Genomic DNA, 24,638 nt, shown 5'->3' on the forward strand with positions numbered 1-24,638 from the left:
CATCTTTCCAACATTATTATTGCTACCATGTAATGGCTTTCTTCATGCTGTCCATGCCCCACTGCACTCTCCCACGGGACTGTTCTTATTTTCCATCCATTCAAATTGTACTGCTACTTCTTGCCTAGTTCAAGCTCTCTCTCCTCCATCAAACCTACCCACCCAGGCCACTTGGATCCTACCCACCGAGTCCACTTGGATCTATATTGTTGCAAAAGCTCATATTGTAACTAGAGATTGGTCAACTGTTGTCCAATTCCTTTATCAGTGATGATATTAGCTTTTAACTTCACTATGAAACTAGTGTCCCTAAAACAGTTCTCTCTCAGGAAGTACCTGTGTCAGTCACCTAGAGAGCTTTTAAACACACAAAGTCCTGAATCTCACCCCAGACCCAATGAATGAGATTCTGGGAATACCTAGGCTTAGAAATATGAATATTAACCACTGCAGAGTCAAGTTTTGAGAATTACTGTAAAAATGCAATTCTTAACCTTTTATTTCAAGTCCTCTATTAAGGGACACAACATTCTCCTGAAACATTCTCACCATCAACCTTTCATTTCTCCCCTCAGGCAATTAAAATTAATCATTCTAGATTCTAAAGAAAGCCTTAACCCCTGTGTAAGAACTGTCTGGTATCATTCTACTATACAGTCTAATTGTTATTTGACAGTTAATTTAGCACTTGATAAATATTTCCTGGTAGACTGATATCTGACAGTCCTTCAACTACTCCTCCAACAAATTCATTCCATATTTATTGAGCATCTACTAATTGTCAGACATGTGCTAGCCACTGGGGATGCATGCAAGCACTGGCCACACATTTGTGCACCTCAAAAATCTCTGCTCTTCCCCTGTGGCTGATTCCTGTATTGCTTTACTAAGATACATGCAGATTCACCCTAAAAATTTTCATTAATTTAATGGTTGCTATTACGTTAAGAAAGAAGTTATTTCATCTTCGCCCAAGCAATTACTTCTAAGTTAAGACCTCTTGGCAGGTAAATAGGCAGTGGGTGCCAAGTCATAGAGCAAGGAAATCAAACTTGGCAATAGATATACGGATAGAATGTTAACAAAAAGAACACCAGCAAGAGCCAACGGGCTAAACATATCCTTCATGTTTTTCCATATAAATCACAGCATGGTATTACAAACTCATTTCTCTCCTTATTTAATAAAATATATATTTTGAAAATAAAATGCACTACTGGAAGGAACATATAAATCTTGTTTTTGCATCTTTTAAAACTCATAAGCATCTTATTTCTTCTTCCTCTTTTAAGAGTCTCCTTCACAGTATTTTTATGTCATCCAAAAAATGTAAAGTGATTTTGGAAAAACTAAGTAATATCAGGATAGAAACAGAGTAAAGAGTAGCTGTGTAAATATGAGTGAAATTAATATATAAAACTTAAAAATAGATTTTGATGTATATGCCATTTAGACTGTTTGCTATTTTGCATATAATATCCATATTATTGGTAGTGGTGCATAAGTAAAAGTAAATAATGTGTTCCTTTATTTCTAATTAGTCTGTAGCTAAAATTTTGGCTAATAATTTACAAACTGTATTTAATAGGATTCCTTTCTTGAAAAAATACATAATGAATAAAAAAGAAATTGTTAATATGCTCATATGTCTGTTTATGTTTGTAAGATCATAGAAAGGGCACAGGAAAAACACACAACACTTCATGTTGGTGGTGGGCCCACTATGCATTTTTTAAAAATAAAACTATAAAAATATTCATGGCCTGTTAAGTGAAAATGTAGACTATAATATTCTGCCTACAAAATAACTAAAGCAATGTGTAAAATATGAATAAGGAAATAGACAAGAATTAGAAGGTAATACAGGGAAATTAAAACAGTTTTAATGATGTGATAGGGATGTGAATAATATTTGCCTTTGATGTTTGTTGGTATTTTAAAATTGTTTTTCCCACAATGTGCCACTAAACAAATGAAAATGGCAATTAAGCACAAAAACCATTACTCAATATGAAAATCTCCTTTTCCCTACTTACGTGGAGACAAACGCCTAACACAGTTCTTTACAACAGTGATTTTCAACCTGGGACAATTTTGCCCCCAGGGTGCATTTGGCAATTTCTGGAGACATTTTTAGTTTTTACCACTCTGTAGGTGCCACCAACATCTAGCAGGTAGAAGCACGGGATACTCTTAAACATCTTACAAGGCACAAGACAGTGCCCTACAAGACAGAATCATCTGGCCCAAAATGACAATAGCTTCAAGGTTAAGAAATTCTGCTATAGAATGACCATAAAACAAGTCAGCGCCTCTCTCACCAAAATGAAGCCATCCTCCCCAAGAAACATACCTTCTCTGACTCACTTCCAGGGAAGAGAGTTAAAATACACAAGATTCATTTCATCTCTAAAATATGAAGCTAAAATACATGATATGTTTCCTTTCCAAAATATGAAACTTATCAACCTCACTTGCTTTAACTCTTGCAGGGTAAGCACATAGTCAGGTCATTACTTCATGTCACAGCTGAGCAAGAACATTGTTGAAGGTAAAAAGCAACACTAAGGAATTTTCTCTAAGAATTAACCAAGAGAAACTGGCACTATCAAGTGGGTATTGTTTAAAAATAGATGAAGCAATTCTTCTAGAGATGTAATCTGTATAATGAACTGCATTTAGATTATGTTGGGGTGGAGGTAGGAAAGATTGGGGAAGAAAAAAAGAAATTCAGAAAAGAAAAAAAACTCAGCCACCTTTAAAAGAATTATTTGCAGAAGCAATTTATCAGTAAACATAAATATTCATTCTATAAAAAAAAGTTCCATCAAAAATAAGGTTTTGATAATATAAGGACAAAAAGAGAGGAGGACAAAGGGTGTGGTCTCTTCACATAGTGCCTGCCCACAACCTAAAACCATTGAGATAGTTTATAGTTCTTGACATACACCAAGGCAACCCTGCCTAATAACTGCCTGTTATAAATTATTGGCCTTAACGGTTACCTGACAGATTTTGTTGAAGCAATGGAAAATTATTAGACAAGCTAACAAATGGCATCCATTCACAACGAAAGAAATCATGACACAAGCAACATCTTCAACTCTTCAAGAGCTTATATAAATCTTCCTTTATTGCTTGGTTTAAATTGTGCTCATAGATGTATTATAAAATATAAGTTTCTCAAGGACAGGAAACATATCTTATATTTAATACATACTGACTGAAGTATCTACTGGAAAAATTCATTTTAATAAAATTAAGATTTTTTTCCAAGTGGAGTAGAGAAACAGTAATAACTCATGAAGGATTCATTTATTTGATCCACCCACTGTTTCCAAAAAAAAAAAAAAGAAGAAGAAGAAGAATAAAAACAAAACAGGGTATTCATGGAATGGAAACAATTCAAAAATGTGACTTTGCCACATTTAAAAGCGTAGTATATCCAGATGGCTCTAAGATTGAGAGATGTGCAAGCAGCCATTTGCTAGCTGTGTAACCTTGAACAAGTCACTTAACCTCTCTGTGCCTCGGGTTCCCCTTTAGCAAATAGATGGACAGTGGCTATCTCAGTCTGTATAGGAGGATTGGTCGACATAATGCACATTAACACACACAAAAAAATACCTACACAAGTTAAGTACTCAACAAACAGTACTGCTATGATTTGGATGTTTGTTCCCTCCAAACCTCATGTTGAAATGTGATTTCCAATGTGGCAATGTTGGGAGGTGTTTTGGTCATGGAGACTGTTTCTTCATAAATAAATGCCCTTCTTTGGGGGAGGGGTAAGTTCTCACTGTTAGTTCCAGGGAGGCTTGGTTGTTAAAAGGAACCTGGCGTCTTCCCCTCTCTTGCCAAATGATCTCTCTCCGCACATGCTGCAGTTTCTCTTTCCACTCTGTGCCCTAAGTTGAAGCAGCCTGAGTCCCTCAACTGAGTAGATGCCTGATCTTGAACTTTCCAGCCATCAGAATAAACCTCATTTCATTATAAACGACCCAATCTTAGGTAGTCTGTTGCAGCAACACGAAACGGACTATGACAAGTAGCTATAATTATTTTATTAGTTTATTATGGTGATGATGATGGAGAATGTTGAACACGGCAAGAGGGAAGGAGGAGGAGGAGATGGAGAGGGGAAAGAGAAAGAGGAAAAGGAGAAGGAGGAAACAACAGCTTGCTAAAACTGAGCAGGAGAGCTTCTAAGTATAATTTGTTTAGAATTAAACCTGCCTGTGGTCACTAAGCGTTCACAGCCCTTCACCCTGTTTCATGCTTCCTGACCTCACCTACTCTCCACAGCAACCAATTTTACCCTCTAATCTCAATAGGATGTGTCTTCTACATCACAGAGAATACACAGGTATTCAGGCAAGAAAGCCTTTAGCTTCTGTCATGCTACCCTGACCCCACCTCTCCCTTTGTATTTTCGATCTACTCCCTTCTAAATATTATCTCTCCTCCAAACTAAAAATCCCCACCCACCCACCCACCCTTTTTTTTTTTTTTTTTTTTTTTTTTACAATTTCCCTCTCCCTAGTTCCCATCAGATCCAAACGTTACAAAAGCATAGTCTTCAACCATTAAAAGACTCCTCGTGCTTCATTATTTCCAGTGAGCTGCAGATACTGTATCTGGGAGACGAGTCTCACAACTTACTTCAATTGAACACTGTGGCATTCAACCAAGCTGACCATTTGCTTCTCTTTTAACCCCTCTTGTGTCTCAGCTTCTAAGACATTATTACCAGAGGTCTCACACTAACTCCCTGACTGCTGCTTACACATCTCTTCCGTGGGCTCCTTTTCTGTTTTCCAGCAATTACATTCCAGCCCTCACCAGATCTCCATTTTGGCTGTCTTCTCATTTTTCATCTTTCATTGTATCTATTCATACAATTATAAGCACCACGCATACACTGACAACGTTCAAGTCCATCTCTAGCCCTGACTTCTTCCTCAGCTGTACACCTGTATTTTCCAATCGCCCACTGGTTATCTCCACCAGGAGATTCCGTGTGTATAGAAAAATCAACGTTTTCCAAACTGAATTTACCGTCTGCCCACTTGCATCACCTCCCATGGCCCTGCTGCCCTCCTTCTCTTCCCATATCAGTAAATGGCACTATCAGAAACTTAGAGTTCACCAAGTTCTGTTACTTTCATTTTGTAAATACGCTGATTTTGTGTCTTATCTTTTACATTCCTGACTTGTTTTGTCAATTCTTCCTGCAGTTTTGCCATTGGTTTTCATCTCATCTCCCAACCTTTGGTTTTGCTCCACTTCAATCCACCCCACACACTTCAAAACCATAGGAGGTGTGAATGTATTCAGGCAATTCTATTGACATCCTTTTATGGGTCTCTGTCGCTTTGGGGACAAAAATGAAGTTCTTGAGCAAGACATAAAAATGGTCTTCATGATTCAATCACCACTTTTGGCTTCAACACCAACATGAGACCTTCCTCACTCCCACTCTAGCCTCTCTAAGCTACTTGCAAACCCCTAACACTATTTATTTTGCCTATGTAGCACCCTCCTATATGCCATTTTTTTTTCTAGTTGGAACATCTATGCACACACCTTTAACTCCCTTCTTTACCTGGAGAATCTCTATGTAACACATCAGTATTCTGTATTCCCACTACACCCCGTGTATTTCCTCCTTCGAAGCACTTAGAACCTGACATTGTGATTCTTTCTCCATTTGTTAGTTTAAATGGTGAGTGCCTTAATGTTGTGGATGATGGTTCTAGGCTCTGTTTCCCTACATATATCATATAATGTGTAGTGAATAACAATAAATTACTGCTATGGAAATGAATTCTTCACGTGTAGCATTCATCAGGAGTCAAATATCCATACAACCATTTGTATATGGAGCAAAACCATGCAGGCTGAGACACTATGACCTTGTCTAGATGTAATTTATAAATATGACAGAGGAAGACAGAATAAATATGTAAAATGTGAGACAACTGGAAATACCAAATGAATGATGAAATCAACAAGTGGACAAAGGAACTTAGAGGAGACAGAGACCACAAGGCACTTCCTTGGCTACTCAGAAAAGGTGTTAAAGAAAAGATAAGGCATACACTAGGCATAAGTGCAGTAAGAACCTGACATAGAATTTGAGAATAGTGAACACCTAGGTATTAAGTTTCGTGAGGTTAGGAGACAGGGTGGTCTTATTCACTGCTATGTCCTTAAAGCCTAACACATGCCTGGATCATAGTAACTGCTAAATAAGTATTTGTTGAATGGAATTTTAAACTGTGCAGCTGGTGATTCAAGAAAACATCTGTTTAAAAAAAAAAAAAAAAGCACTTTTCTCCATTTGCCATTCCACAAAAAGGTAATTTGTGTATGTGTTTACTAGAACTCTTTCCTCAAAAGTGAAATATTGCTTCACTCTTTGGTTGGCAAATGTGTTGTTTTATGATGGAGAAGAATCTGCTTTAAATGAAGCGAAATCTATTTCAGTCCATAATCCTCAGAGCCAAATTTGAATCTTAAAACGCACTTTTCATCAAAGAATCTTAACAAAAAGATTCCTGCCAATTTAACCAAGACATCTAAAAATATTTCATTCTGAAGCCAAGCTTTCTGCTCAGGAGCATTTTTATTGAGATCACATTTTTCCAAAGATCTTCTATTGGGCTGATAGTCACCTGAGTACATGGCACGGACACCATCACTACCTTCAAAAGCACTCACAACTGTATGTCATTTAGGAATTATGCATTTTCCTCATGGTTTTCTAGATTTACAAGTGTTCCTGGATATTCTTTTTATGAAACAGAGCTACTATAACAAACCAAGCCAGAGATAGGAACTTTTGAGTTGGAAGCCAACTACACGTGCCCCTTCTCATTTCAAACACATTGAAACTGAGACCTAGAAATTTAAATTACCAACCCAAGCACACTCAGGAAAGCAACTGGAGTGCACATTGGGTGCTTGAGTGCTAGCCTGGTTGGTATTCAGTCTTCACTCAGTATGTTCATAGAACACACATGCGTCTACATACAGGCATTCCTTAGCGATACAGCTGATTCAATTCAAGCCCACCACAATAAAGTAAATATTGTACCAAAGCATGTCACACGAATTTTGGGTTTCCAAGTGCATATAAAAGTTATGTTTACACTATACTGTATCTATTGAGTGTGCAATAGCATTGTGATAAAAATGTACATTCTTTGATTTAAAAATACTTTATTGCTAAAAAATGCTAACCATCGTCTGAGCCTTAAGTGAATTATAATCTTTTTGTGAGTGGAGGCTGTTGCCTCAACATTGATAGCTGCTGACTAATCAAGTTGTGATTGCTGAAGCCTGGGGTAGCTGTGGCAATTTCTTAAATAAGACAACAATGAAATCTGCCAAATCAATTGACTATTCCTTTCATGAAAGATTTCTCTATAGCATATGATGCTGGTGGATAGCATTTTATCAACAGCAAAACTTCTTTCAAAATTGAAGCCAATCCTCTCAAACCACTGCTTTACCAACTAAGTTTATGTAATACTCTGAATCCTTTCCTGTCATTTCTACAATGTCCATAGCATCTTCCCCAGTTGTAGATTCCATCTCAAGAAACTCCTTTCTTTGCTCATTTACAAGGAGCAACTTCTCAAGCATTCAAGTTGTATGAGATTGCAGCAAGTCAGTCATATCTTCAGGCTCCACTTCTAATTTTAGTTCTTTTACTATTTATACTACATCTGCAGTGACTTCCTCCCCTGAATTCTTCAACTCTACTGTCATACATGAGGGTTGGAATCAACTTCTTCCAAACTCCTGTAAATGTTGATATTTAGCCTCCTCCCATGAATCATGAATGGCATCTAAAATGGTGAATCCTTTCCAGAGGTTTTCAACTGACTGTCTAGATCCATCAGAGGAATCACTATCTAAGGCAGCTACAGCCTTACAAAATATATTTCTTACATAATAAGAATTGAAAGTCAAAATTACTTCTTGAAACATGGGCTGCAGAATATTGTGTTAGAAACATGAAAATATTAATCTCCTTCTAATATCCATTGGAACTCTTGGGTGGCCATATGCATTGTCAATGAGGCATAATACTTTGAAAGGAATCTTTTCTGAGCAGTAGGTCTCAACAGTGGGCTTAATATAGTCAGTAAACTGTGCTATAAAAGGATGTACTGACAACCAGGCTTTGTTGTTCCATTTATAGAACACAGGGAGAGTGGATTTAGCATAATCTCAAGGGCCCTAGAATTTTGGTATGATAAACGAGCATTGGCTTCAACTTAAAGTCACCAGCTGCACTAGCTGTACTTTCCCCAGTGAGAGAGTGAAGCTTTGAAGCCAGACATTGACTTTTCCTCTCTACCTATGAAAGTCTTCAATAGCATCTTCTACCAATATATAGGGTTGTTTGGTTCACAATGGTTGTTTTGTCCACATTGCAAATATGTTATTTAGTGTAGCCACCTTCATCAATTTTCTTAGCTAGATATTCTGGATAAATTTCACAGCTTCTGTAGCAGCACTTACTGCTTCACCTTGCACTTTTATGTTATAGAGATGCTTCTTTCCTTAACCCTCATGAAACAACCTCTGCTAGCTTCAAATTTTTCTTCTGCAACTTCCTCACCTCTCTCTGCCTTCTTAGAATTGAATAGTTAGGGCCTTGCTCTGGCAATCTGGCTTTGGCTTAAGGAAATGTTGTGGCTGGTTTGATCTCCTTTTCAGACCACTCAAACTTTCCCATATAATAAGACTGTTTTGCTTTCTTATCTTTCATGTGTTCACTGGAGCACATTTAATTACCTTCAAGAACTTTACCTTTGCATTTACAACTTGGCTAACTATTTGATGCAAGAGGCCTAGCTTTCAACCTATCTCAGCTTTTGACATGCCTTCCTCACTAAGCTTAATCATTCCTAGCTTTTGATTTAATGTAAGAGACATGTGACTCTTCCTTTCATTCAAAGACTTAGAGGCCAATGTAGGGTTATGAATTGGCCTAATTTCAACATCATTGTGTCTCACGGAATAAGGAGGCCTAATGAGAGGTAGAGTGACCAGGAAACAGCCAATCAGTTGACCAGTCAGAAAGCAAAAGACATTTATCAATTAAGTTTGCTATCTTGTATAAGCACAGTTCACGGCTCATGTTACACAGTAATATTAAAAGATCAACGATCACAGATCACCATAACAGATATAATAAAAATGAAAAAGTTTGAAATATTGCAAGAATTATCAAAATATGTCACAGAGATATGAAGTGAGCACGTGCTGTTGGAAAAATGGCACTTATAGACTTGCTCAATGAAGAGTTGCCACAAATCTTCAATTTGTAAAAAAAAAAAAATGCATTATCTCCAAAGCAAAATAAAGCAATAATAAAATAAAGCAATAAAATAATAAAATAAATAATAAAAAATTTAAAAATAATAAAATAAAGCAATAAAAATGGGGTATGACTGTTATCATTCTAATAATTTTGGTAGTCATCTGAGATAGGTTAAAATGAGACTCTTAATCCCCTTTATCAAGTAAGGATGTTGAGTCCGTCTGAATACCCTCAGGGTGAACTAAGTATCAGAAGCAGAACTAGCATCTAAGACTCTTGATTCAGTTTAAGGTCTTTCCATTGTTGTCTTTTATCAGGAGCATCACATTGACATGGATATTTATTCATTCAGTACAAATGAGTCAATGACAATTTAAATGGTCTGGGCCTACCACTCTTCAAAGCAAGGTGTGCTAATTAAGAGAAAGTTACAATTACCAGAGGCTGCAGTCCACAAAGGGAAATGAGGCAAAGACTTGTCTGCTAATCAATTGAGAAGTTTCACTTAAATAATCAATCAACCGTTCTTTCAGAACTGAATCTAATCAAAAGATCTTAACACTTTTAGGCCTTTATACCTGGAATAACGTACCATAAACATTTTCTTCTTTTATTTAGAGATCAGTGATGGAATTTCCCATCTGTTGCTCCAAAACAAGTAACCATCTTTTCAAAAACACAACAACAACATACATCATGAAAAATTTTCTTTGAAGGATTAAGTTTAGGTCATTAAGATTGCTAGCTGAAATAAATGTTCATTTTTCAACAAGTCAAAATGTGGCTTGGCAAATCCATGGGTGTTAGCATTAGGCTAAGAAAGGAATCTGGCTCGGAATTTTCAACACTTGGTTCTTCTAATCACTAATGCTGCAATGCTGTCCCATTTACAACCTGACATTTATTTTTGCACTTTCAACATCCCATGATTTTTCAGTAACAGTAAATAGCTTTAAGTGATGACACCTTGCCTTAGCTGGATCTATATTTTGACTAGCAGGTCTTGGCATTGTGTCCACCTCAGACACCTCTCAAAAATGTTGCATGTGGGTAAAAATGAACAAAATTTAAAGGAAAAGAAAACAAAATCTCTACCACTCTAAACAGCTTTAGGATATAATACACCTAAGTTCTTAGCTAACCTATTATAGCACAACCTCTAGCCATCTCATGATTGTATCTTAGGATTCTAATTTTTTTTTCCCCACAAAATCCCATTTTTGTGACACTCTAAAGAAGGAGGCGGTAAAATAAAACTTGGGACGAGGAGAAGAGTATAAATAAAGCAAAATGCAAAAGAGAACAGTTTGATTCAATCACATGTAGGACACACAGAATCACCCCTGATTACTGCATTACTTTGTTTTCAACAACAGAATGTAGATTCAAGTTCCTAGGACTTAGGAGTTACCCACATTGGAGAATTTTTTATTTTTATGCTGAAATTCAAAATATAAACTAATGAAAGGCCTCTAAAATTCCACAAAAGTGAATATTTGCCTATGTGAGGAATTAAATAAGAAAGAAATTCTCAATCACAGGATTGTCAATCCACATAGGGTATTTTCATAATGTGAGGAAAATCTATAGTTCTGAAACATCCACTACTATCTTTAGACTGTGTTTTTATCCCATATGATAGAAACTTTCCCAAAACTGGAATAAAGGAAGATTCGTATCACTCAAACATTACTGAAATCATTGAATATTATCTTGAGTATTCATGAGGTATAAGTATTCATATGCTTTAGAATCTTCTGATACCTCAAGATTATCACTTATCTCTGGCCACAGAGTAGAAGGACTATGCTGGTTATTGAGCTTTCTTTTGGTTTGAATTCTGGGAATATGGAAATTTGTGTAATGTTGACAGCTAACTTTCCTGCCCCTGCTGGCTGGCTTAGAAGTGTTTTGCATAAAAGCTTACACACTATACTTCCTTCATTAATAATTTATCCAATTTCTAGACAGAACTATGCCATAACACAATCTTCTAAAATGTACTGTGTGCTATAAGAATTCAAAGTGGCACTGGAGTTTTACATTCAAATGTAGTCTATCTAGAGGAAATTTTCCAGGGGGTAAAATGTTAAAAATACAGAGTAAGATAGTCACTGGAGAAATGTCCCAAGTAAGTGGGGGTATCTGGAACACTTGCCATAGTCTTGCATGTCTGCAGTGCTTCAATATGGGCAGCAGGGGTCGCTCCTGCACGAAGCAAACCCCCTACACGTGTTTCCTGGTTGGGAACACACAAGCTTTTTCTCTTAGCACTTGCCCAAAGTCCAAGGAGGTAGCCACTAAGGAGTGCTGCTGTCAATAAATTGTACAACTTAGGACATGAGGTGAATACCACTGCTGAAGTAACCAGAGATGACACATGGATCTGAGCCTACCTCTTGGAAACTGGGTAGTCAATTTTTATTTTATTTTGGTGGCAAGAGGGTTAAAAGAGGCAGCAAGTAATGGGGCTGGGACATGGAGGGGAAGAGTGCCATTAACTGTAAAGACGTGATCTCCCAAAGCAACAAGTCAGCATCAGTATTCCAGGGTCTGTTAGTTTAGTTTGTAGGTTATGTTCTCTTAAATGTCAAATCAAAATCCTCCCCTCTTCTCCTGACTTGACCCCAAACCCAGAAAATCACGTGATGAACTGAGTTTCCCATTATGCCTTAGGAAATGTGGCTTCTGCCAGGGTCTCCTGCACGTGGCTGCATTTTACACATGAATGTGTGATGCATTTACTCCCTCTATGCCAAGTCCCAAGTATGTGAACCAGGCTGAAAAAAAAAATCATTAGGAACAAGAAATAGCCTTCTCTGTAACCTCAAACAAAAAAATCTTGCCAGGGGATTCCAAGGCAAAATCCTCTGCTCTAGCCCCCACCTCATACACATACTCACACATACCCTACTCCAACAGCTGGCTCCCTCCTCTTCCCTGTCCCCAAATGAAGGTCTGCAGAAACAAAGGCATAAACCACAATACTCACCATATTCACTTCAGAAACCATATCGATGCTGGCAATGTCTATGTTCATTCCCACAGCCACTGGAGGACCTGCAAACCAAGTCAGCCACGTGATTCCTCAGAACTTCATTCATTCTTTGCAAGAGTTGTCCCTGGGCATAGGACACTCTGTCCAAAACCCCTCTGCATTGCTCACACTCAAATGCTTCAATTTCCTGATCATTTGTATAAAAGGTGGCAAGCACTCACTCCTCTAGGAAATGCTCTATTGAATATGCACACACGTGTGCTGATAGAAAAGGGATTCCAGCTCAGTCTACATTATATATATGTTTCAGCATGTGAATACATACAACACACAGAAGCACAAGAATCTTTCTAACCCAAGGGACTTTAATACATTGTTTATGTGTTGCTCTGCAACCCCCTCCTCCTCATTCTTTCTCATCCGCCCGCCCTCTGCGTTCAGGTTTTAACTCTTTGAGCTTCAGAAGAGAATGAAGCAAAATTAAATTAGTCTGTCAGCATATCTAGGGCTGCAGCCAGAGGTCCTTCTCTTCTCTCTTCGGTTCCCCTCTCTCCCTTCCCATTTTTCCCCCTAAACTCCCATTCCCCCATCCTCCCCTCTTCTGTGAGGCTTGGAGAACTGGATAAGATCCAGACATGAGCCACTTTAAACCGTGGACAGAAGTACTCTTCCAAAGTAGGCGGGCACAGGGGGTTAATGCCACCTCTCAACCAATTGCCTGCACATCTTGTCCTTAAAAATGTTCAGGATGGCCTTCTGTAAGGCAGGTTCTCTCTGCACACCATTAACTAAACTTAAGAGGTTTATATCTCAAGGAAGCACAAAACAGTGAAGCTAAGGATTTATAATAGTGAAGCTGAAAGACAACAGTCACCAAATTTGAGTACGCCCTAAGAGGGGCGCCTTGAAAGACCACCCAAGTGCTGGATAGTAACAAACCAGCTTAAGTTTGGGTCAGTTTCTCCATATGGCAAAACAGAGACACATTCAGTTCACCACATGCGCCCACAACTAGGGAGAGGGAGGAGAGCGCGCACAGAGCTCCAAAGACAGCTTCGGCTATAGCTGGACCGTTTCTTATTTACAAGGCAATCCCATTACCTCCAAAATCCGGTCTCAGACGAATGTCATAGCCTTTCAGGAGTCTATCCACCGTCTCTTTAACCAGCGACATATTACTAGGGTCATTGACACTAAAGAAAGAAATGACAATAAACAGGCATCAATAAGAAAGCCGGCGCAGCGTCTTCAACATCTAATCCCTACTACATTTCCCTGCTCACAGAGGTATGCAGAGAGCCCTTCAAAATGAGAAAGGAAGAAAGAGAAACGCTGAACACCACTTACCTCTGCGCACAGACAGCGGCGATTATCAAGGGGAATGACCAAATCCCAAAGTAGCCTCTTTTCCGGACTCTCCACATCCCTTTAGTTTTTGATGGGATTGAGGGTTTCACTGAAGAGAGGAGATCCAACTTAGTCTGCCCAGTGCAGTAATTCTAATGTGAGGCGCATGCGCACGGCGTACCAAAACATCAAAGGGGAAGCGCGGCTGCCAGAGACCGAGCAGATATCCTTGTTTAAAAAAAAAAAAAAAAATTAAAGGGGAAAAAGGAAAGGCATATATATGTATAAAACATACATATTTGAGTCATATAGAAAAGTAACCCCACAGGAGCATCTAGAGTATATTCTTTGTTGTCCTCCCGTTAAGACAAAAACAACTACAGCGTCTGGTAAGTTTCGGTAGTTGCAGGACGCAGTTTTGCACCTCGCGGGTTGTGGGTTTTTGGGTGTGTGTGTGTGTGTGTGTGTCCTCTTAAATATGCAAAACCAGATTAGGATTTTAAGGAGAGCAGGTGTGGGGTGCGAGCGGAAGATGGGTGCCGGGAAACCCACTTCTGGTCTCAGCGGGAGACCGGGCAGGGAGTTTGAACTTTATTTCCTCGGCCAACAGCATCCCCTGCCTGGGGCAAGACGGGGACGGGGGTGGCAGGGGTTGGGGGCAGCGGTGGTGCGGCGAGGCGCGGGGGAGGGGACTTTGCAGGAGTAGCGGGGGGAGGAAGGGAGAAAACCAATGGGAGGAGTGCTGAGCAACCCGTTGGATTTGGGGCGGGGGGGGGGGGGTGGAGAGGCGGGTGGAGAATAAGAACGAAACGGAAAAATAAAAAAAGAAGAAAGGAAAAGAAAAGAATAAAATGATTCCTGGTCCTTTTTAGGAGTCAAGGAGCAAGCTTTTCTTCACTACTCACGAGCAATTTCTTTCTCCTCTCCTCACCCTTTTTGCCCCCTATTCCCAGAGCAGAAGACCTCGGGGTCCTGGTCTCTCGCCATGTGACGTTCCTGACCCGCTAGTCAGGGTTATTTATAGCAGGGGGGAGGGGGAGCGGCGAGGGGAGCAAGAAGGCAACGCCGTCTCTCTCCAGGTTTCGGTCTGATTCTGCAGTGGGGAATTATCAGTGGGCAGGGTGGGGTTCGGACGAGGGGGAGACGACGGGACGCGGAGGCGCGAGAGACGCGAGTGGCGAGCGCCCCGGCACAGGTGCAGGGGACGAGAGGGCGTGGGCGGCCGCGCGGCGCAGGCAGGGCAGGTGGCCGGGTGGGACGCGCCCCGGCCGGGCCCCCCACGCCCCCTCGGCCGCACGCGCCCCCGCGCGCGCACACACGTGCCGGCCCCTCCCGCCCCTCCTTACCTCGCGGGCCCGCGCTCGCCGCCCACTCCCGCCGCGCGCCGAGCTGGCCCCCGGCCCCCGGCCAGGGCAGGGGAGCGGACGCGCGGCCGTTCCGGGGTTGCGCCTCTGGATACCGGCCCGAGCGAGCGGCCCCTAGAAGGCAGGCGAAATGAGGGGCCCCCGCGGCCGGCAGGGCACCGTGTTCTCCCGCGGTCTCCGCGCCACCTCGTCCTCTCTTCCTTCTCCCGAGCCCGGGGGGACTCGCGCTCCCGGAGGCTTCCTTTCCCCGCCCGCTCGAGGCTCCGGCCGGCTCTCCCGGCACCGGAACCCGGAGGAGGCTGCAAGCCTGGGCTGGAGGGCGGCTGGGGGGGGCGGGGGAGATGCTCGATTCACAAAAGAAATCTTTCCTCCGCTGGAGGGAAAAAGAAGTGCCACTGGCGCTGGGAGGTGCTACGAGGTTGGGGGCACCCGGGTCGTCCCGAGGAGCCGGATCCCCAGCGAATCTCCGGGTGCTACCGAGTTTATCTCCGCACGCGGGAAGGGGGTGTAGGGCAGGTACTCCCGCCGCCCCAACCCCCAACCCCCCCTCCACCCCCGGTGGAGAACTGGGAAGGCGAGAGCTCAAATCTTTATTCTCGGCACCAATGCTTAGCCTGTAACCACTACTACTAATAATCATTGTCACCATTAACTGAGCGCCTACTATGTGCCGGAGTGCCGCATCAATTTAATCTTACAACAGTAGCAGCATTTAGCTATCACTTGGGTGCCCCCTTTTATGGATTTAGAAATTGGTGCACTGAATCTAAAGCACTTGCCCAAGGTCACTCAGGTGGCAAGAGGTGAAACAAGGCTTGCACTTCAAAGCCAGCGAGCCTAACCACTGGAGGGGACAGCCTGGGCTCCGGACACCACCGCGCCCCCGACCTCGCCCGCTTCCAGCTTCTCGCCGCGGCGGGCCGAGCTCTCCGAGCCCGCGGCAGCTGCGGGCGGAGCGGGCGCGCACGGAGCACGAGGCTCGTCCCGGCCGATGTCTACGGAGAGGAGGGACGGCCAGCCGGCAGGGTCGGTGGCAGGCGGCGGGCGTCGCTCCGCGGGCTCCGAAGCACCCGGGGCTCTTTGGGGTCGCGGCTGCACTGGTGACCCACTTACCTTCCAGTGACCTTCCCTCCCCCCACCCCCGGCCTTGGTCAGAGGGTCATTCTGGGGCAGCTTGGGGGACGGGGGCGTGATTGGAGGCGGGAAGTGTGGAGGCGGGAGGGCTGCGAGGGGGAGAATCCGACAGCTCCCCTGGGGTGGATGACAAGCGGGAGGGGAAAGCTACGTGCCTTCTCCGACCAGGGGAGTTTCTAGGTTAGAGGCAGGTAAAACACAGCACCATAAACACAGTGCAGAGCTACATCGTGGCGTCTTACCCGACTCCGAGGCTCATATGAGCCCATCCAAAGTCTCTCTGCCTCTCTCTCTCTCTCTCTCACACACACACACACACAGACACACACACACACACACACACACACACACGGTGGTGGGGAGGGAAAGATCTATAAGTCTCCCATCTGTGGTTACTCAGGTCGAGTTACAGGCATTGGAATATAGACTTATGACCACGGAAAACTGCTCGTTTTCTTATCTTTTTCTTTACTCTTACACACGATCGGAATCTTTTGCACAAGCAGGGGGAAAAAAAAGTTTAGATTATTATCATTGTACTTAAAGGATTTCCAAAGCAGTTTGAGGCACTAGTAACCAAATGATGAAGCCCTAGAAAGGTCCTCTCAACCTGGAAAACGTCTCAAAACAGGGTTTTCCTTCTGACCTAGTTACCCATGTTGTACTTTCTGAACTACCAGCCCCTGTCTACTTAGGCCCATGTCAGTGTGATTTGAGAGAACAGAACGCAGTAAACAGAACAGACCACAAATACCGTCACCCATCTAGAATAATAATAATAGCCCAGTGAATGATTAAACAATGATTTATCGAAGGCGTATTAAATACAGGAGATTAAAGAAGAGAAAGGCGAAGAGTTAAAATAAAAGTAGCATCCATCTCAGCAAGTAAAATGGCATAGTTCAAACTGAGTGCATAGAGGAAGGGAGGTAATCCTTTTGAGTTCAAAGTCCAGCTCAAATACTTAGTAACTTTGTAACTTGGATAAGCCATTTAACCTCTCTAAGCCTCAATTTCCTTTTCTGGAAAAAGGAGAAGAAAAATGGTACCTTTTCCATGGGATTGTAGTAGAATAAAGTAAATTTATGTGTAGCATTTGACATGTGATTAATACCTATTAGCAATCTTTTAATGAATAAGCCACAATGAATGGACAGAAAAGGAAACAAGGTGTAGTGGCATTCGATTATGAAGATGGAGTAAATATAAATTTGGTGCAATTATTATAGATTAGCCTAAGAAGAAAGGAACAAGAATTCAAGGAAATTAAGGTAAGGTTAAGAAGGAGCTTTATTAAAGACCAAAGCAGCAATCAAAATGAGAAGAGATGTGAAAGAATACTTGTTTTCTCTATGCAGTAACATCTCAGAAATATCTCTTACCAATAATTGTCACTTACATAATTAAAAATATATTCCTTCTAGTTACGAAACCTAAGATCAACTTATGCTTAAAGTGGGTTTATATTGTATAGCAGAATCAACACTGGACATGACTCTGGAAGAATTTGCTGATAAGGTTGCCTAGTGCAAAATCAGAAAAATAATATAGAATCTGGAGGATTGTCTGTTCCTGGAAAGCACTCTAAAGATCCCAAATGTACATTGGGAAAACAAAATGTAAGTCCTCTTAAGGGATCATATTTCAAAGTTATCTCTTAATATGAAACATATAAATGCAAAGTAAAAAGTCACCAACCATCTCCCATTAGTCTTTACAATAATATTTATTTATTATTCTGTAAATATGATAGTGGGTCCCTACTCTTTGTCAAACATTATTGGATAAGCATAAGCATTGGGGATGATATGTTGAAACGGCAGGCATGTGGTCCTTATCCTCTTGGAATTTACACTGTAGTGTGGGAAAGAGCCATCACAGAAGCAATTACATGTGTAGCAAGCAAAGTGGGAAAGATTGGAGATTATGGAATCCGTACATGTGGTAAATAACTCAATTTGAGGATTTGGATGAAATGATACTTCAGCTGAGATCTAAAAACTAGGATAGACTGAAGAGTTGGGGGAAGAATGGTCCAGAGGAAATATGTGCAAATATCCTGGGCCAAGAGAGAATGGCATACATGAAGAATGAAGGAAGAACAGTCAGCCTAGAAGACGGGCGAGCATGACTGTTGCCATAGTTGAAGACCTGGGCTGGAGCCATTGCGGCCATTGATGGGTTGAAGCAGGAGAGCATCAGGTTGAATTTTGATCACACTGGTGGAGGACAGGAATGGCTGTAACGGACCTGGTAGAAAGCTATTGCAGGAATCCAGGTTAGGATGATGTAAGCCTGAATGAAGATAGTGAGAACAGTGAAGATGAAGAGAAGTGACCACAGTTGGGTGGAAGAACTGGCTAACCTTTGTGACAGATATGATACAGACAATGAGAGAGAAGAAGGATTTAAGGATAACTCATACATTTATGGTTTGAGCAACTAGGTGGAAGTGATAAAATAAAGTTAATGGGGATGATACATCCAGTTTGGATCCTATTGAGTTTAAGGTGTCTGCTCGCTATCCAGGGTATGCTGCATGTTTTGATATATACACCTGAAACTCAAAACTGAGAGCTGGGCTGGGGCCAGTCCAAAATCTCTGTGTTCTCCCCTGACATTATATTTCCCTTTCTTAATTTAATTTTTGTCTTTAGAACTTATAACCATGTAATCATAACCATATTTTACCCATTTCATTTTCATTTTCCTGCATAGAAAGAAAGTTAAAAAATTGTAAGTTTTGTCTGCTGTGCTCATTGCTGTATTCTAGTACATAGTGCTGGATACCTAATACATATGTTTTGAGTAAATGAATATATATTTGATGATCCTGACGGTGCAAGCAACTTAAATCACAGGAGTATATGAGACTAGTCCCTGGAGGATGAAAAAGGTGAGAAGGCTGGAAGATCTAGATGAGAAATTTGTAGAAAAGGACAGTTATAATCATTGGAAGACTCAAATCGAGATTGACCTCAATGATTGTGGGAAAACCAGTGTGGTGTGATCAAAGCCAAGGAAAGAGAATATTCTGATAATGGAAGGACTAGTTAACCATTCAATTCTTTCAAAAGTTTTTGAATTTTTGGATAGGTATTACATGTTTATGGTATAAAATCCAAACAGTAAATCACTCTGTCTGTCTGCATTCATGATTCTCTCCCTAGAAACTTACACAATTTTTTTTTTTTTTTGCGAGGAGAGGGGAGTAATGAGCTATTCTATGCCACAGCCTTTCCTGTGTTGATGAACAAGTATGAAATATGTTCACAGGTGCCAGAAAGACTTCTCTGTCCTCCTGCTACTGAGTGATGATGATTTTGGAGGAGGTTCTCATGGAAGGTGGGTTACCTGTTTTGCCAAATTGTTTAAACTTTTGAATTTTTAATTTTTTAAAAAACGAGTAAAGGATCTCTTAGCTTTGAATATTGATTGTGGTCTTTGGAAATAGTGTGCAGAAAATCCAGTAGTATTGAAAAGTGGGGAGAAAATCTGAAATAACACATAAAAAGAAAATATATGTTTATTACCTTCAATACATACAACAGTGCAAATTTGACAATTATTAATAAAATGCTGTCAGGAATATGGCATCCTGGACATATCATAATATACAAGTAAGAACTCTTTTAAATAACTTTTTCATATATCTTATATATAAATGCATCTTTATTAATTTTTATATACCAAAGGATATGCCTAGAGTAGTTTAAATTTTATTAAATATTGTCCCTTAGGCTGGTCAAAAATACCCTTTATTTATTTGTCTGGCAAAACTTGCCTTCACAAATACTAGAAAAGAAAATTCTCATTAATTACTGTAAATTTCATGTTACAGGCTTACAGGTTAATGAGATTTTACTGTGCAGAATTAGATGTGTGAATTTCATGCCCACTGAGTCCTGTTTCTCCTTCAGTATGTAAAACTAATAATAAACCAGAGTTTCTGTAAAATTTTTGGCCACAGTAAACCTTATAACATATCAATCAATTTAAATTATTTAACTAAAAATAAATATTAGTAATAATATTAATAATAAAATAAGATCAATCTGTCAGACACTGTTCCAAATGCTTTATACATAGTATTCTATTTAATTCTCACAACATACCTATAATAATGTTCATCATTTTATCCTACTTTATGTATAAGGAAATAGAAGTAGAAATTAAGTAGCTCCAAGCTCACATAGTTTATTGAAAAATGTTAAAGGGCTCAGGCCTTTCCTGATAACTCTGTGACTTTGTAAGTGAAACTCCTATAGATTTGTCTCCTCTACATTCTCAGCTTGTCTCATTTACTGAGTTAATATCATAGAAATAAAATCTCTGCCCAGGCAGAGGATCTCTGCACTTTAACAATCAAATGACTAATAGGAAATTTTGAGACTTGAGTTACTGGATGTCTTTTGAAGGAAGCCCTGCATCAGATTAATCGATCTTCAAGAGTATAGAAAGAAAAATGTTCCTCAAACTACAAAATGAAATTAGTGATGCTTCAAATGGAGGTAAAATTGTTATATGAGGAAATTACCTGTGTTCTGACACCATGGGGGTACTAATTATATTCGCACACAGTCTCGGCAGTAATAAAACACCATATCCCCTGTGCTATAAGAGAATAAAATGGGAAGAAAGCCGTCTTCACCAAGTACTTCTCACAACCTGAAGGGGGAGAAGAGGTGAACCTCATCAATGTAAGGAAATGAGCAAGACGGATGTATGAACAGACATGTGGAAAAGCTTAAGGAAGAACTTCTTAAATTCTCTTTGAGGTTGGTTTCTTAGGAATGGCCATTGAAAGATGACCAAAGATAAGTCACCCCATGTGTAAAACAGAGTTTTTCAGAATGTGGGTTACACTTCTCCCAGGCCTTTCCCACTGTTCCTTTACCAGAATTATTAATATTTATCCACTTAGATACCATAGTTATAGAGTCTAGGGTTTATAAGCCTTTCTAGGGTCTATAAATATTGAAATTCCAAAAAAAATGTACCCATTGGCTCTACATTTTAAAAAACAAACTGTAATGTTGAAATTAATTAAATGTCTATAAAATGTAATACTATGTCTATAGTTATACAAAATTAAATTTAACACAGGAAAGACATATTTTAATATGCTTTATATTGTGTGTCAAGGGGCCTCCAAAAGTTAGAGGACTTGGATATGTGATAGTTTGTTTTAAAAAGCCCCAGGTATCTACAGCCTCAGGCAAAGTTAATCTCTTCTGACTTTTGTACATCTAAAGCCAATTGCAGTGTTTTGTTCTTTCTTTTTTTTTTAAGTCCCCTTTGGAGGTATGTCCTTTGCTAATTCTACAAGATAGATGACTGTGTTTTACTCTTGTTTTTCATTATTCAAAGTAGTATATACAGTCCATTTACCTAACTTGTATTAGGTTCTCCATAATTGATAAATTACAGTTATAATTATTATTTATAGGAAATACTGAGTGCTTGCTTGCTTGCTCTGCGATGAATACCACAGCTCATTACTCATCTAATTCTTCAAAGATTATGTATAGTGCAGTATTTGGTGCTTTGGGGGCTGTCAGTGACAGAAATCAAACTCAAACTTCCTTAGGCAAGTGAACACTAGGTCAAGTAACTGAAAAGTCAAAGATGTCCCAGCTTTCCTTACGGGTGGATTCAGAAGCTTAAACTATTTTGTTTCTCAGTTCTGTTTTATGAAAGTAGGCTTCATTCTTAGGCGGGGTCTCTTCAAAGATGACCAGCTGTTCCCTTTTAGCAATCTTGAGAGGATAAACAATTTAGTAACTCCAAAATCACAACATACGATCCTCTGTGAGGGGTTGGATCATAGTCCTGTCTTCCACCAATCCCCTGCTCTGGTTGGTGGGCTTGTGCCCACCCCTGGTCCTGACGCTTGGAGTAAACCATGCCCAGACTATGTGGACTGAGAGTGGTTGAGGTGTGATTACCCAAAGAAAGATCATTAACATGCTGTTACCAGAAAGAGGAGGAACGGATGCTGAACGGCAAAAGCCACAGATGTCTACTATGGATAGAATATTATCCATATTAGTCATTATTAACCACATCTTTTTGATCAAAAAAATTGTGATATAGGGACTTGAATATAACTCAAAGAGACACTCAAACTCATCATATCCATCTTATAAGAATGTCATGGTAACTGGCCAAAAAGAATGAATGGATGAATGAATGAACACATCAATCTAGGACTTCTGAGATCTCATATTCATGTCAAGTGTGCATAATTGCTACTTACATTTTAGCAATTCACATAGTCATGCGCGAACCAATCACTCTGAAGTCTGTCTGAAAATAGTCATGGTATAACTGAATAAATATAAGTAAATATATGCAGGAATTCCTAGAAAAATTTAATAATGTTATTTGCAAGAATGACTAGGGATAGAATACCCAATAATTGAACATTCTAGTAACTGAGAACTATTAATAAAGTATAATAATGTTAATGTTACTAATAAATAATTACATTAACTGCACTTCTTATGTAATAAGACTTTAAATATTGTTGAATAAGTGAACTTTTGAATGAATTAATTCACAAGAAACTGTTTTACTCTCTAAGCATTTAAGTAAAATATGTCTCATATTAAAAATCATAGGATAGTTTCCAAATTTTTAGCATATGATTTCTCCTTAATAAAAATGTAGCATGGTATATAATATTTAACATGTAAGTCATTGCTGATACGAAATGACCTCTTCTGATACTTATGCTCTCACCTTGCTACACTTCATTTAATTCTCATAAAATACTGTGAAGTAAGTTCTAATATTATCTGCATTTCACAATATTCTAAAAGTGTTAAAGGTTTTGTGATTAAGAAAAGCTTCACTTCGGAAAAGGAAGAATGAAGAATAACTAGTCAAAGTCTGTCAGGATGAAAATTTTCTTTAATTGGAAACCTAATGAGTAGGTGATAATAACTACTATTTTCTTTCATTTGTTTTAGCATCATTCTCCCATAATAGAAACTGCATGAAGACATGTTTTGTTCCTAGTTCCTGAGAAGATGAATTTGGCTTTAGCTTCAAATAAATGATTAAGAGCTGTAAGTAGAAGTGTTCTTCCTGCAATGTGGTATGTCCTGCCATAGAGCAAAGTCACCGGTCGATGAGATAATGTCTCTTTCAGGCAAGCAAACCCAACAACCAATTTTTACCAGTGTTTATTTTTTTAAATGTAATTTGTATTAATGGGAGTTAAGAATTAAGTGATAAGCTGTTGGAACCATTGATACATCAACAAGAAGCAATGTGTGATTTGGAGCTTTGTTTTGGTCCAACCATGCATTTTATCCAAAATTGGGTATGTGGATCACTGATGGTTCAAGAGATGATTTTGAATATTACATGGATATGTGTTATAAATTTAAGGAAAATAGATGAAGCAGCAAAAAATGTGGTACTTGGGTTTGACAAAATAATTTATGTGGTATGCAAACACTTGGGAATCTTTGACTAAACAATTGAGGCAGGAATTATTGGCCAAAGTTCTGTAGGGGAAATTTTCATAGTTTAAACTGAAATGAGGGCCTTATAACTCTTAAATATCTGTGATCACTACAAGTCACCAGTGTGGGTGATGAACAGTCAGGATATGTAAGGTGAACCTGCACATCTTCAGACAACAGGGCATCTTTCTGATATGGCTATCAAATCTAATTCAGCCATTCAATGAATATACTGAGCCTCAATGTATGTGAAAATATTGTGCAGGGAGTCAAAAGATGAATTCGATAATACTTTTTCCTTCAAGGAGCTTAATTATAGTATGGGGAAGAAGATAACAAAAATAATTAAGCAACAGAATATTAATGACACAAGAAAGGCATAAACTAATAAAAGCATAATCCAAAGGGATTGCAGGAAAAAAGATCAGAGCTGGTTGGAAGTAAATGGGAAAGCCATTACTAAAAACATGCTATTTGAAATGGACTTCAAAGGATGGGCAAGATATTATTACAGTTATTAGTGGGTGACAGGAAAGTTTGAGATAAGTTTCTGCACAAATGTAGCATCTGCCTAAAGTAAAAAAGATAAGCAGCTACAAAGTTGGCCAACTTGTGGATATCTTTGATATCAGGAGGAGGATTTCAAATTATGTAAATACATGCAGAATACCCTGGGATCCAGTCTTCCTTCCAACATTGATCAGCTGTGTTGTAATTGTTACATCATTTTGATCAGTGATCAGCAGAATTTTATGATAATATATATTTTAGGCTTTGCAGGGTACTCAGATTTGCAGTGGTAGTTTGAAAGCAGCCATGGACAAATCTAAACCATAAAAGTGAGTCCTGTTTTAAGGAACAATAGAGAAGAAAAAAAAAAAGACATTACTAGAAAAATCTAGTATTTTACCAGGAAAGAAAACAAACAAGCAAACAAGCAAAACACTTCTCATATAATGTAAACAGGCCTTAATGATTTG

General features: G+C 39.6%; 1 protein-coding gene across 3 annotated transcripts in view; it reads right to left on the bottom strand.

Annotated features, from left to right (window-relative positions):
- The window catches only part of GABRB2 (gamma-aminobutyric acid type A receptor subunit beta2), a 242,058-nt gene extending 226,569 nt beyond the window's left edge, over positions 1 to 15,489 (bottom strand). The window contains exons 1-4 of one of the 3 annotated variants that reach the window (XM_020283723.2): positions 15,032 to 15,489; positions 13,686 to 13,913; positions 13,440 to 13,531; positions 12,333 to 12,400 (exon numbers count right to left, since the gene is read on the bottom strand). In XM_020283723.2, coding sequence (XP_020139312.1) covers positions 12,333 to 12,400; positions 13,440 to 13,531; positions 13,686 to 13,762 — 237 coding nt within the window. In that variant the 5' untranslated portion in view covers positions 13,763 to 13,913; positions 15,032 to 15,489. Of the gene's footprint in view, positions 1 to 12,332; positions 12,401 to 13,439; positions 13,532 to 13,685; positions 13,914 to 14,590; positions 14,811 to 15,031 lie in introns of those variants that run through there. The other 2 variants (XM_012740678.3, XM_020283724.2) reach the window with 2 other exon arrangements.
- Between the last annotated feature and the right edge of the window lie 9,149 nt (positions 15,490 to 24,638).

The sequence above is a fragment of the Microcebus murinus genome, chromosome 21 (assembly GCF_040939455.1).
Source record: "Microcebus murinus isolate Inina chromosome 21, M.murinus_Inina_mat1.0, whole genome shotgun sequence".
Taxonomy (NCBI): Eukaryota; Metazoa; Chordata; class Mammalia; order Primates; family Cheirogaleidae; genus Microcebus; species Microcebus murinus.